The following is a 13,773-nucleotide window of genomic DNA, read 5'->3' on the forward strand; positions in this document are numbered from 1 at the left end:
TTTCAATGACTTATGCTGATAGATCATTTTCACATAAATTCTATTTTTATTTTTACACTCTTTGTAATTAGATCGTGGATGTTGGCGAAAATTTAGTTGATTTGAAATTAATTTGAGGAATTACCGAATAATCAGGATGGTTATCGATTATCATAAGAGCTCTATGAAGTACCGATTAGTAATGTGAAGTGGAATGAAAAAAATCATTGACCTGGATTAGATGGATGTATCGTCGGGTAAGAATGTTCGCAAAATTTCTATTTTCATTCGCGAATGAAAGGTAATTGACAGTCGTCAAGCTAAGGCGGTAAAGTTCTAGTTTGAATTCTTGGATTAGACGACAATCGATTTCTCCTGGTTTCAATGATTTGAAAAACGTACAACTTCCGACGGCAGGATTTAAAAAAGAACTTTCAACCGGACGATTTCTCTCCAGGAGATTCTTTTCTTTTTTCAAATATAGATTTTCACTCTGGATCCGAATCTACGAACCCAAAAGGTAAAATTTCGATTTTCCAATTCCTTTCGTCGCTCCGATTTAAAAATTGCTAATTTTTTTGTCTTATAAATAACTAGTTAAAAAAAAAAAAAAAAAAAATACCGAAAGCTAGAATCTCAAAATCCCCAAAATCGACTTCCATGTCCATCGTCGATCGATGAATTTCTATCGACCTGTGCCCAATCAGATTCACTTCCGCCATACAATTTTACGATATACAAAATTCTAACAAACTAGTACTGTTGAAGCATCGAAAGGCAGAGGTTGGAAATTCTTAGAATCCAGTGCCATATCCGTTGGCAATCGGTTTCCATTGACCTGTACCCGACGATTCGGAAAATGTTTCGATCAACCGGGGGAGAGACGCTGAACGTCGCGACGGAAGAAGGCGAAGGCGAACGCGGGAAGTAGGTCGGAGAGAAGTGCCGGTCCTTCGTCGGAGACACGAGGAGCCGCTGACTGAGCGCCTTCGTCAGTCTCGCGAAGATATTCCGGGAGTCAACAGGTGCGTAGGAGCAGGCCTTCTCTCTCTGCTTCTTAAAAAAAAAAAAAAAAAAGAAACAACTATCTTCGATCCTCAAGTTCCACGCGAATCGATCGTTCGTCAATTTCGTTCTTTACGCGTCTATCATGCGGATCTGACGACGTATCCGCGTTATATTCTTCCTCCTTTTTTCCTCGTTTCTTTTTTTATTCTTTGCCTATTCCTTCGTGCGCTCTCTCTGGACACGATCTTCTCACTGGATCTTTGACCACTGGATCAGCTGGATCAGCACGATCGAAGACACGCAAAAATGGACAGATTTAAGGTATTTATTCTTTTTGAGTTTGCGCGTTTCTAAGTCTTGGCGTGTAGGTATCTTCGCAAACTTTGTACAGAGTTTTGTTTTTTTTTTTTTTTAATTTAACGCTGATTTTGTTCTGTGACAGAGGTCTTATAGTTCTTCATGATCTTGTGCATGGATAAAATTTGCCGTCTATCGACTTTGTTAAGTATTGTGAAATTTCCGACATTTGATGCGTTTTAGTCGTTAACAGCTTTTTAGTATTCCTTCGTTAAATCTACCTTAGCATTTTGCATGAAATATTCTTCCAACTTTACTTCCTGAGTTCTCTGTTTACTTTGTAGTCCCTTGAAATAGCGTTACGACTTGCTACTCAAGCTTCTCGAGCGTTTCTTACTTTCGATATCTTCTTTTCTTCGAGTTGCAAGATATTTCTCCAGCACGTCGTTCTTTTCACTGCTCACATTCTTGCAATTGCAAGACAAGCTTCCAATGTATCGGCCGCTTTTATCTCAAATGTAAAAGCGATTCTTTACTCTCCACGTCTTAACAAGTCTATGGAATACGTAAACAGGCAAACGTTCCTCTTACGTTTTTCTTCCACCTTCGTCAAATAAATCTTCGTCTCTTTAACAATGGTTTCTCGCGAAACAATATTTCCAGCAGGCATTTTTGAAACCTGCGCAGCTCCGTCGTATCGCAAAAATAATTCCACTCGTTTCTTAAATTATTGTCAATTTTCTACATCCCCGTTCCGGTTCTTGTACATCGCAGTTTCGCATTTCTACCGATGAACGCTCGGAAGCGATTTCTTCAATTGAAGGATCACCGAGCAAACACCGGAGGAGGACCAAGGAATTAAATAGAAATAAGAAAGAAAAGAATAATCGTTAATTGGCAGAGAATGAACGTCGATCCGCGAGCTTTCTGGAGCGGAAACGCAATGTGACACGGATCGGGGGCATCGCAGTCCGCGTGGATCGTGCGCTTCCTTCGCCGACACATTAATTGCGTATCGTTCATTAGTTGGACGTTGCAATTTTCATGTTCCCATAAGCTCGATAATGTACGAACCTTCAATTTCACGCTTCAACGATGTACGTATGTTCACCAACAGACTGTTAGCGATCTATCATTATTTATCCTTTGCGAGTTTCTCAGCCTTACGATCAATTACCATATTCGATTTTCGATAGTTAGATCTGCATAGTTGGCAAGAATCGGAATATTAATTACTTTTAAAAGTATAGGTTTTTTTTATATGTCGTTCCTTCTATTTGTATATTTTATTTTGAAAAAAAAAAAAAAAAAATGGTTCAGAACTTGTCCTAATTAATTTATCTATATTGCGTTCCACATCCAAGATTTTATTTTACGTTTAAAAACGCTTATCTTAGAAGTCTCGAAAACGAAGAGAACGGGTATATTGTAACCCTATTCAACGAAGGAAGATAAGATCCGAGAATCATAAATGTTCATGAACATAATCGCGATGTCGTAAAAAGATGAATGGAGACTTTAAATTTGCAGACTTTGAGGTATTACGAATCAACGAATATTATACAAAAGAATATATTCATTGGATCACAGCGAAGGAAGGCTATTACGATAAGAAATATTTAAATCGATATTAATCTTCGATTAACCGTTCGCTTCGTCAGCACGAAATTAATAACGCTATACTCAATTTATAACGACTTTTACGAACATCTTTACACGCCATTTCCATCGTTACGATTGAAATTAAATTCACCGCAACAGAGAAATAACGCAGATCACTCGTTTTTATATCGTTGAAACCACAATTTGCATCGAACTAAGTTCAATTCTACCGAGGCACGACTATCCGTATCCAAGTGGAAGAATAAGAAAGAACTTAAGATCGCTTCGTACGATTTGCGAACACCATTGCAAATACCATCGCAATCCACGACCCACAGAAGACCCATTCCACTTTCCTTTGCATATTTCAACACAAAGATGGCTGCTGCAAAAGGTAAAGAGTCTTCGCGAGGTCGTGAACGCGTTAAGGTCACGAGGGGTTCGATCGGTTAGCAGTTTCTCGGCATCAGCCGTTCGGCCGTGAATCGTCGAACGAAAGTCACCAGAATGGAAAAAGTGGATCGTCTCGTCTTCAACGCGTGGACGCGATGCGTGCAGGCCGAGCGTGTGCGAGACGTGCCCGGGGAAAGCACGTCGTTCTGTTTCACTTGTTGATGCGAGACCAGCCTTCTCGGTCCAATTGTTAATTTTATTTCGATCCACCTTCTTCGTCTTGATCGGCATGTTCGAGAACGTTACTTACATTTCGTTCTTCTCATTTTCGTTCCGTTGCATTATTTGGAAAAATTAAACCGGTAAAAAAAGGTCGAAGAGTTTGGACGAATTGCGAGATAATCGAAGACTACAAGGGAAATAACGCTATTCATATTTTCCATCCATGTGCGAAACAATTTTAAGATTCGGTATGTTGTCTATTAATATTATGTTACTAGATTTGAATTTTTATTTGATTTTGATACCGAACATGCGTTTTTCCATCCTCTTCGTAATTTTGAAAATATCGTTGGAATATTGGAATATCGAAGATATTAAAATATTGCTTGTCTCGATATTTATATATTTCGCTTTTATCAAAGTTCGTCGGCTACGTACGTCTTTCAATTTAACCGATTCTTGCCACTTTTAGCTACTTCGTGTCGAAATATTCCTTCTGAATCGTGAAGTAGCGTTGAAATAAAAAATCAGTAAGAACGTATTTCTCGTGTTTCTTCTCTTACGGTATTCAACCAATTGTTAATCTACGTGGAAATTTTTGAATGGATTTTTTTATCGTAGAATCGTCCGATGAAAAGATTATACGTTTTTTTACGTGTCTCAGTTTTCATGGAAAATATACGCGATGTTTAAGTTTCAGATAGTAACTGTGAATTGAGCGATTGAGCTGTTCATCGTGATTTTCTCTTCGTTATTTACTTTTTATTTCATGCACTTATATATTTTTATACTCACTCGTGCTAGCTCATGCTTCGATCTTTTTCCTCCTATTCTTGCTCGTGCTATTTCACATTTCTATTAAATCTAACACTCTATCCGACAACAAATATCATTTCGTTTTAAAGCGCAATAATCTCAATGTCGGTCGTTTTCACGCATCAGCGTTTTCAATGGATAATGTTTGTTTCAACCTGATAAAATATAAACGCGCAATGTCCAGAAAATTGCCGCAATTTGTCGATACTATTCAGTTCGCGAAGGAAATTTCAATCATTGAATAAGTAGTACGTTATCTCATTGTCATTATCGTCAATTCGACGATTTAATCTTACAAGCGTAAGTACTTCGCGGTGTCTAATCGATTCATATTTCCTCTCGTTACGATTTAAACGCAGCTTTCCCAACCATTTGCGAAATTTTACTCCTCCAGACTTTTCTCCATGTCGCAGCCACGTTAAATCGATCGTTGCAACAGACCGTTGTATCGCCTGAACGGCATGGTGTTTGCTCGATGAATAATCATGGGATTTATAATAGAAAGTATCTAGACACTCGGTTACTGCATCGCTATTTTCTAATCTTCGCCGAAGAATCTGGGAGATTTCAACGAGCCATTAAATTTCTCTCACCGCGATTGCCTCCTGCGACGCGATTCTCGTTTCTGTGAGGCGCATTCGTCTTTCAACGCAACTTCCTGAGCATAATTCATTGCAAGGTCGTATGATGGAGGTTAGCGGAAGAACATTTAGGTGCGAGACTGGTGGATCTTCATTTGCATGAAACTGGTGAAACTTTCATGTTAAAATAGCCACGTTTCAAGAGTAGCCTATCGCATTTTCTTCTTCCTTCTTTGAAGATTAATATCGACGCAGGGAAACACGATCGCATTAATCAGGACATTTTGTAAAAATTCGATCGCAGCTGGATCGACTCACGAAATTGTAGTTTCGTGGCATTTCACAAACGAACGATGGCAACATCTCCAAATTCCGACACGATGAATGATAATGCAACTGTACTGTGAAAACCGCAACTATACTCATTTCCAAAATATAATGTGTAAAAGTATACGTGGAAAAAATTATGATAGAATTTATCAGTTAAATCGAACGTGTAACTTTATCAAAGAGCGACGTTCCATTCAAAAAGAACACGAACACGTAAATTTGCAAATTACTACAGGGTCGATAGAAATCGATGTCTGTAACTATTAATAATTAATGAGTAATTTCTCAAATTATATTTATATCCTGCAATCAATCAAATTCATAAGAACTATTGCAAAGATATAATAGCAGAGTTTATCATTTAAATCTGGTTTATACTTTCTCGTGGCAATTTTTTCTATACTTCGAAGTATGTTGGCAGCGAGGCTCATTCTACTTCCTAAAATAGATTAGACAACTTAGACTTACTGGGAATAAAGAGGAGGCGTAAAGGAGAAAGTTCGATGACTCATAAAGCGTAATACGGATCGCATGTTATTCCTCTTTTGTTCGATGCAATTAAACACGTCTTTTTTGCAGATTCTGCACTATCCTTCGAAAGTTAGTTTCGCGAGTTAAGAATTTTACGAAAGGCTCGCGAATTCCTCGTTTCTCGTTTTATAGAAAATTTTCTTCTCCATCGAGAGTAGACATGAAAATTTTATTTCTGTCTGCTGTTTTTTTTTTTTTTTTTTTTTTTTTTTACCGACAAACAGCTTGAACGACGAAACATCAACGACTATATCTATCATGGTTGGAACTTTTTTAGATACGGATACTTGTCTTAACGAAACTAGTTTGCAATGCTACACAGAGTCTATAATTCATTCGAAATAATTTCTTTTGATCTTCGAGCTTGGCTCGTTAACATAGACACAATTTCGACATTACAATTTTGGTACTCAAATTTTTCGATCAGGTTTCACTGATAAAAAATTCCGACGGCGCGATATGAAAAGTGAAAGTGACCCTAAAAATCTTCGAATCGCTGTCACCAAACCGAACGCATCTCCAACCTTGCGTTTTCAGCTTTACATACGTCACTGTGCATAAGTATTTCTTGAGCTGGTGAAATTTCATCAAAATATTATTTTACGACGGTAATACGTTTGGTAAGAAAGAGATCAGTCCGATCAGAATTTACTCTGACCCAAACCTAATTGAAACTTAATTTACATGCAATGTAAATTATCTATTCGATGTAAACTCACCTATTTCCCATTGTAGCAACGATCTGTTATAAAACGAATTTCTCATAATAAAGTCGACGATAAATTCAAACAAACTTCTCACTTGCCACTTTTCTCAAACTAATCATACGCTCGTTAATCGCAATCAGGCGTCAACCTAATTGTTTCACCATCTTTCATTTATTACAGACGTATTCACACCCACCTAAATAGCGAAATCATGAAACTCGCCTATAAAATCTCGACACAAAGAGTCTAAATAGGCTTCGTGAGCATAATCGAGCACGTAACATATCCCATACAAAGCTGTACGTAGACGTAACACGTAAAAGCATGTAGCTTGGGATCGAGGAGGACATAATGGACTTCCGGTAGGTCCCTTTCCATCCAGATACACAGCCATGTAACGAATGAATCGTTACATAAACTGTATTCGTAGTTAATCCTTCGTACTTACTGCCAAAAATTATCTTACGTATCGTTATTGGTTAATTTTAATCATCGTCTAAATTAATCTACCAATTTCGCTGCTGATAATCTTTCAGAGACCTCAGACTAGACGCTTCACTCGCTTCAATAGCATTTCTCAAACTATTTTTCTAAATATATATATCGACCACTACATAATTCTGCAAAAAGTATTTCTCTCGTTCTAGGTGACGTTCACTCTGGCGTTGATGACACTAGCCATCATCCACACGAGCACGGCTGATCTACCGAAACCCAGCTACGCTAGAACGATGCTCAAAGTATCACGAAGCCTTCCAGGCGAAACAGAGGAGCTGAAAGTACGAACCAGCGAAGGGAACGTGGCAACTTTGATCGTGAAACGTCGAGACAAATCCTACCCCGAACAACAAACAGCGAACGAGCCTGCTAAAACTCTTCAAGATCCTGAAAATCCTAATCCTGAACTAGGCAACGAGAACAGCACATCGTCGGACGTATCTGAATCGATAAAAACCGAACCAAAGACCAAAGAGGACATCAGAAAATTGGAAGAGGCTCAAATAGAACAACTCAGAGCGAAATTGTCAGACTCTGACGGCCAAAGAGGCTTCTCGAAACTTGAAAACGTATCCGCGAACGAAGAGACGAACATCGCTGAAAAGATTCGACCAGTCAGCGAACAGAACATCGATTACGGAAGCTGGACGCCTCTGGGTACCGATGGAAGGGCTGTTCAGCTTCAGGAATCGACGACGGAGGAATATCTGAGCTGGAAACCTCTTCAGAGTGATTTGAAGACGACTACCGAAGAAAGGACCAATTACGCCAGATTCGATTCAGCGTTTCCTGCAGGTGGACTACTTCTGCCGCGACATTTTCAGGACAGATCGGAGAGGAAACTGCAGTTGGCCGACCAGAGCGAGGAGAAGACTCGCTACACGTTTTTGCCTCATCAGATTCGATCTTCGAGGACGAATATCGGAGCAAACGCGTCCAAGAACAGAGATGGCAAGAACGTGCCGCCAGAAGTAATTGTCAGGTCGGAGATAAACGTGAAATCAAATCCAAAGAGGTCACCTATGACGCTGGATAGGGATGGTACCCCTGTGATTCATGGCAAGAGGGTTCCCGACGAACCTATCGATAAGATTCAAACGTGGCGCAACGCACGAGTGATTAACAACAAATTGATACACGATGCAGGATCTACGGACAACCTGGAAACCTCTTCGAGTTTTTATCCGGCGGAGAATGCTGTGGAGAGGCAGAGGTTCGAGAGATTCTTCAAGAACGTTAACAGGAGGTATGTCGAGGGTATAAAGATGAAAGAAATGTTTACAATCGAAAAATAGAGCTGGCTTCTGTTGCACACGTTGAACTAATATTATTGATAGTTCGACCAATGAAATTATTAGTAACTGAACTAGTTTATTATTTTATTATTATTATTATTATTATTATTGGTAATAGCAACAGCGGTAGTACGTAGTAGCAATTGAATTAATATTATTAGCGAAAGTTTACAAGTCATGGGTTACGAGTTAGCTACTTGGTTATATATGCTTCGAGGAAATACACGATAAATATCGATATATTTTTCGTCAATTTGTCCGATAGATACGGCAAAGACTACGAAGAGGAAGGGAGAAACGTGTTCTTCGAGTGGGATCCAAAGAACTACAAGAACGAAGCGTTGAAAGCAGAGGTGTACGAAGCTAGAACAGACAATTACCGAAGCAACTCTCACAAGAGGATGCTACACCCTGACGGCGTGTCGATCTATCCAGTTTCGCAGCTCTACACCCCGGAAAGTCAAAAGATCGCGCCAGTCGCCTTGAAGCCTGGCGCCAGGGCACCGGTCCTTCAATACGCTCATCCAGAGTTGGGCGTGCAGCCTGCAAAGATTCTAAAAAACGAGAAAAGAAGGCCGGACAATTTCCCGGAGAACCAATACTCCTTTACCGAGCAAAGACAGAAGAAGAAGTACGTCTTAAACGACAAGAACATCGTGGACACTTACACGACGAAGAATTATTACCCTAATCAGCATTTCTATGGTCTGAAGAGGCCAAACGACGCGCCATTTTGGGTGAAAATCTCGGAGAACCTGAAAAACCAATTCTCCAATAGCGTGGAGAAGGTTTCACAATTTACTCGGCCAGTGATCGATCCTCTGGTGGAAGCTACGCATAAAATTTCACAGAATTTAGGTCTTTCGAACGGTAAAGAGGCTGAAGACAAGGTCGGCACTGTTACTTCCGGTAGCAGTATCCTGATTCCAGCTCTGGGACTCGTGGCATCAGGCGCTGCTCTCGGAATCGGTGCTGTCGCTGTTGGAAGATACCTGGACGTTGATGTCCTAAAGAGATCTAACGAAGCTCTAGGCAGCGAGGTGGAATATCAACGAGCTTTGGACGCTAGTCAGCCTCTGTTGAGGGAAACGGATAGAGAGAATAATGGCAGAGACTCGGAGCAGATAGACAAATATAGCGGAACCGTGTACTTCCTCGAGAACGTAACACCGAACGAAGAATCGAAAGTTGATGGCGATGGTGGAAATTCGAATAATCGGAACGGAGTTTTGTTGATCGTGGAGGGAAATGAGAAAGCAGAGAATCAAGAGACTAAGCCGGAAATGGAGGAGAATAAGCAGGCGACGGGATACTCGAGAAGGAAACGAAGTGTCGATTATTTGGACATTTTCCAAGCGGAAGGAAATTTAAAGAACTTAATCAGAAATAAACGTTTGCAACGAAAGGGAGCCGATTCGATCAGCGAGATCGTAGAGATCGATCTTCCTTCTCGCGAAGGTAGCATCGACGTCACGGAGTTTCTTATTCCAAATAGAAAAGCTAACGATCGAAGTAATTCGAAAAAGAACAGCGAGGATTCTGCTATTTTGATAATCGAGGATGGCTCCACGCCTTTGGACTTCCTCCAGAAAAATCTGGCTAACGATGTGTCTGATAAGAACGATTTGGACAGCTTGGAGAGGGTAAGCTCGGAAGCTTCTGCGAGCGACGAAAAAGATTCTGTGGACGGAAGAGGCGAAAGACGAAGGAGAAGAAGTATCGAAAGCGATCAGGAACTGGAAGACGCACTTCAGAATCTGGAGAACGCGGAGGTTGCCGAGGTAGCTCATATCGATGGTGACTGGACCAACACACCCTGTGCCAAAAGGATATTCTGCGACGCCATGATCGAAAGGGGCGCGGATGCGGTTATTTTGATGGAGAAAAAAATGGCTAGTCTTTTAGGCTTGTGAGTATCGCGTCAACTTTCATATCGAAGTATTATGGTCGTTTCGAGAAATTATTACTACCTATAGAATTATATAATTTGGTATTGAATCATGTTATATTATAGTTAGTAGAGAATATTACAGTCAGTTACCTATAAAGTTTTACTATGATATGTAGTTTCAGAAGCAAAGTATCGTGGTATTTTCCTAGCATTGTTATGGTACACAGCTTTCAGATTGAACTATTATGGTTGTTTCCAAGAATTATTTTCTTTTTAGCAAAAAGGTGAACGTAAAGTTACAAAACACACGGGAAGTTGTTTGTTCGTGTGATATAATGACGGTTCTCGCCAATTAGCATATTATTTTGTAGCTGGCTATGTTTGGTGTACGGCCTTTCGGTTTCGTAGATCTGAGAAATGCCGATAGACCTCTTTTCTTCCTCTTCGCCGCTTCTTTTAGAAGAAACCAGTCTTTTTACGGATACGTACTCCTTCTAGAGAAAGGAACGCATTTTAAAAGCTTCACCGATTCGTCTAAGAAGATGTATAGATTTTTCAAGAAAATGGTAATCGGTTTCACAGAATGGAAATGCACCAGAGAAAATACACAGTGGAATAGACTGTATTTCTACAGTCCATTTATCTGAACTTGTCTGGCGACAAACAGTTTACGTGATTGCAGTTCATATAATAGAATTACTTCTACCTCCTACTAGGAGATCACGCTCAGATCAATGATTTTTCAGACCAGCAAAAGTTCGAAAATCGATCGAATATTAAATAAAATTTCGTTCGGATAAACCGAGTTCTACTGTACGCGTTTCAAGAGCGAATCGACGTTACTCGCGTGTTTAATTTACAAGAAATACATTGAACGTTGTATCATCGAATCATTGGAAACAGATAACTTAATTTTTTAAATATTCATGAGTGTCCAGTGAAAATCGATTGCACGGTCGTGATTTCCAGTGAAACTATGCTCGAAACGAACATGCAGCGATCTCGGGGTAGAAATCGTTTACGATCGATAAGCAGCAGCGAGAAATGAAACGTTCGGATTCGACATCAATTTGTCATCGTTTAATTTTCTATCGTTTCTTGCGCGGAGCTTTTCCCGTGACACGCGTGTACATAGTCTGGCTCGTCACGAAGGTACACGACGTGTGCACGCGCTCGCGCACGCGTGTATGCACAGAGTGAAATTGTGCTAAGAGGTAAAAGTCGAATCAGTCAGTAGGACGTCGCCGGCGAAAGCTGGGAAGAAAGTTATCTGTTTCTCGCTATGGTTCCGTCCAGCCGGCGAGGTTCTTTGATTTTCACGACTCGTCCCGGGATAATGGCTTTGTTTGAACTGGTTTCAAATGGAAAGGAAATTGCAGATACTATTTCAAGGATTTGAAGAATCGATCTGGAGTATTCTTTAGATAGACGCAGACTTTTTAAGATTTTTTTTTTCCTTTTCCAGAAGCTTGGAAAATCTACATTCGTTTTACCTGAATATCTACATATTCGTTTTAGAAAAAGTTAAAGGTCAATGTTACAAACGGTATTCATCGTCCTACGGTATCCTTTAGTTATTTTATGCGACTTTCGTACGACTATAAAAATGTGATAGGAATTTAAATTACCAAAATAAAACGTAGAGTCTGATAAAAAAAAAAAAAAAAAAAAGAAAACGCTTCGTCGAGAAACGCTTCATTGTGAATAGTTTCAGCCACTCTAAGTGAATTTAAATACGCGGGTATACACAACTTTTACGCTACATAGCCTTGCAAGGGATTAATTTCCCCATTTACTAATCACATCTATTCGATTAGACTTTCTAACTCGTGAATTTCACCAAAACAATTTTGATCTATCGTCGCAATTCGATAGGGTCAACTTTCGATTCTACCATCTGCTTGTCATCGTCCTTTTCATTTAATCCTACGATTTATTAACGATCCAATTACACATCGTTCCGTTAGCTATCAATTACACCGTGCCTATCGATAGTCTGGCAAGATTACGGTCGCCTCGGGCTTTTTCTAACGAATTGCCGTCAATCACCAGCCGTTAATCGCTTGAATTTGTGTGATGTTCACAGAATTCAGCCGGGAGCAGCTGTACAAGTGTCCAGCCACTTCCAGCAGGTCATGGACGCGGTACGAAGACACGATTGTTCGAGCTTTCTGTGTCCCCAGGCCAGGCCAGGAAACGTTTTCTTTTAAACAAAAGAAAAGGAAAAAGAGAAAGAAAGAGAACTCTCCGCTTAGATTCCTCTTGTAGATTCGTCGACGGACCGTGTACTTGCCCCCCGTCCTTAGCCTCGGAGAAAAGCGGAACTGAGAAATCGTTAACTTAGCGACCGGTGAAAGCATCGCCGTATAGTTCGATTCGAGTGATTCGGGATACGGCGATTCGATTCGCACGTTGATTTGGTTTTAGAGACGTTTTCGAGAGTTACTTTCAATCAGAGCACGAAAAGTGGGAATTTTTATTCAATTGGAGTGCGAACGTTTCGATTATTGGGATTCCATTCGAGATGATAAAGGTTTGGCTGTAGTTTTTGCAAAATTTGATGACTGACATTCGACAGCAGGATTAATTTGTAGATCAACGTCTAAATTAGTCGGACTTCTTTGAACGCGTAATAGAAACTGCATTTATACCGAAATTCGGTCGAATTTTGTTTCCTCAATTTGATAAAAATAAGTAGAATCCGGATGTCTTCAAAAGCATAAAAGAAGCTTCGCTTATGACAAAGTTCGTTCGACTCTTAGTCAATTTAATGGGATTTGCATTCATGTATGTATGTAATGGAACATTTATTTTATATTTCTGGAGCTCGGCAAAGTTTTTAATAGAAGAGAGCGAAAATGGAATCACGAATAATCTCTAAGAAAATTGTAGGGAACATTGCGAACTGATTTTTCAGCCAAAACTGTACATATTTGCCACCTTATTTAATATAAACTTAGGCTGGTAATTTAAGAAACTAGAGTTAATTAATTTCTATGAAACTCGAAACGACATAGCTCAAACTTGACCTAAATTATTCGATGCTACTAGATCGCACTGTTTCAACGCGATGATTTAGATAAATCGTTTGAATTACGTTTCAATTAGTTTGGGTCAAATTTGAGCCTTCATTGGGTCCTTTTCAAAGGAACGGATTTGGCTTGAGAAATCTGGATAGATGGATTGATTTCTTGAGAAAAATCGACACACAAATTACTAATCAATATGTATAATATTCTAAAGCGATATATTTATTTTGTTTCTTCCATTTTATTGTTTCACCTGCCTAATGGAAACAGCCTTAATTTGTAAAATAGGAATAAATTATACTTTCTTGCAATAATTCTGGTAAGATCATTTATTCTCTCGTTTTACCGACTGCAAATAATTATCTGAATGGTACATTACTGTACCACATTCAAGAAGAAACTTTAGCCAATTTTGTATACAGATTAATACTATTATATGAAATAATTTATATAGAAATCCTTATCTATCTTCTATTCTCCTGATCAAATTTGCTCCTAAATAATAGTGATATACGCGAGTTTTCCTCTTAATTACATGCTCATGATTTTCTTCAAAGACTGAAACTTATTTTCCTCATTTAAAACGAACATAAG

At 39.4% G+C, this 13,773-nt stretch overlaps 1 protein-coding gene across 2 annotated transcripts; it reads left to right on the plus strand.

Annotated features, from left to right (window-relative positions):
• Positions 1 to 915: 915 nt before the first annotated feature.
• Positions 916 to 13,493, plus strand: LOC139987044 (uncharacterized). 2 transcript variants are annotated; one of them, XM_072002878.1, is made up of 4 exons: positions 916 to 1,308; positions 7,114 to 8,210; positions 8,525 to 10,168; positions 12,237 to 13,493. In XM_072002878.1, the coding sequence occupies exons 1-4, from the start codon at positions 1,294 to 1,296 to the stop codon at positions 12,358 to 12,360; spliced, it is 2,880 nt and encodes a 959-aa protein (XP_071858979.1). In that variant the 5' UTR covers positions 916 to 1,293; the 3' UTR covers positions 12,361 to 13,493. The 2 variants fall into 2 exon arrangements, with proteins under 2 accessions (XP_071858979.1, XP_071858980.1); XM_072002879.1 differs by lacking the exon at positions 916 to 1,308 and adding an exon at positions 3,111 to 3,280.
• Positions 13,494 to 13,773: the final 280 nt, after the last annotated feature.

Source organism: Bombus fervidus, chromosome 5 (assembly GCF_041682495.2).
Source record: "Bombus fervidus isolate BK054 chromosome 5, iyBomFerv1, whole genome shotgun sequence".
NCBI lineage: Eukaryota > Metazoa > Arthropoda > Insecta > Hymenoptera > Apidae > Bombus > Bombus fervidus.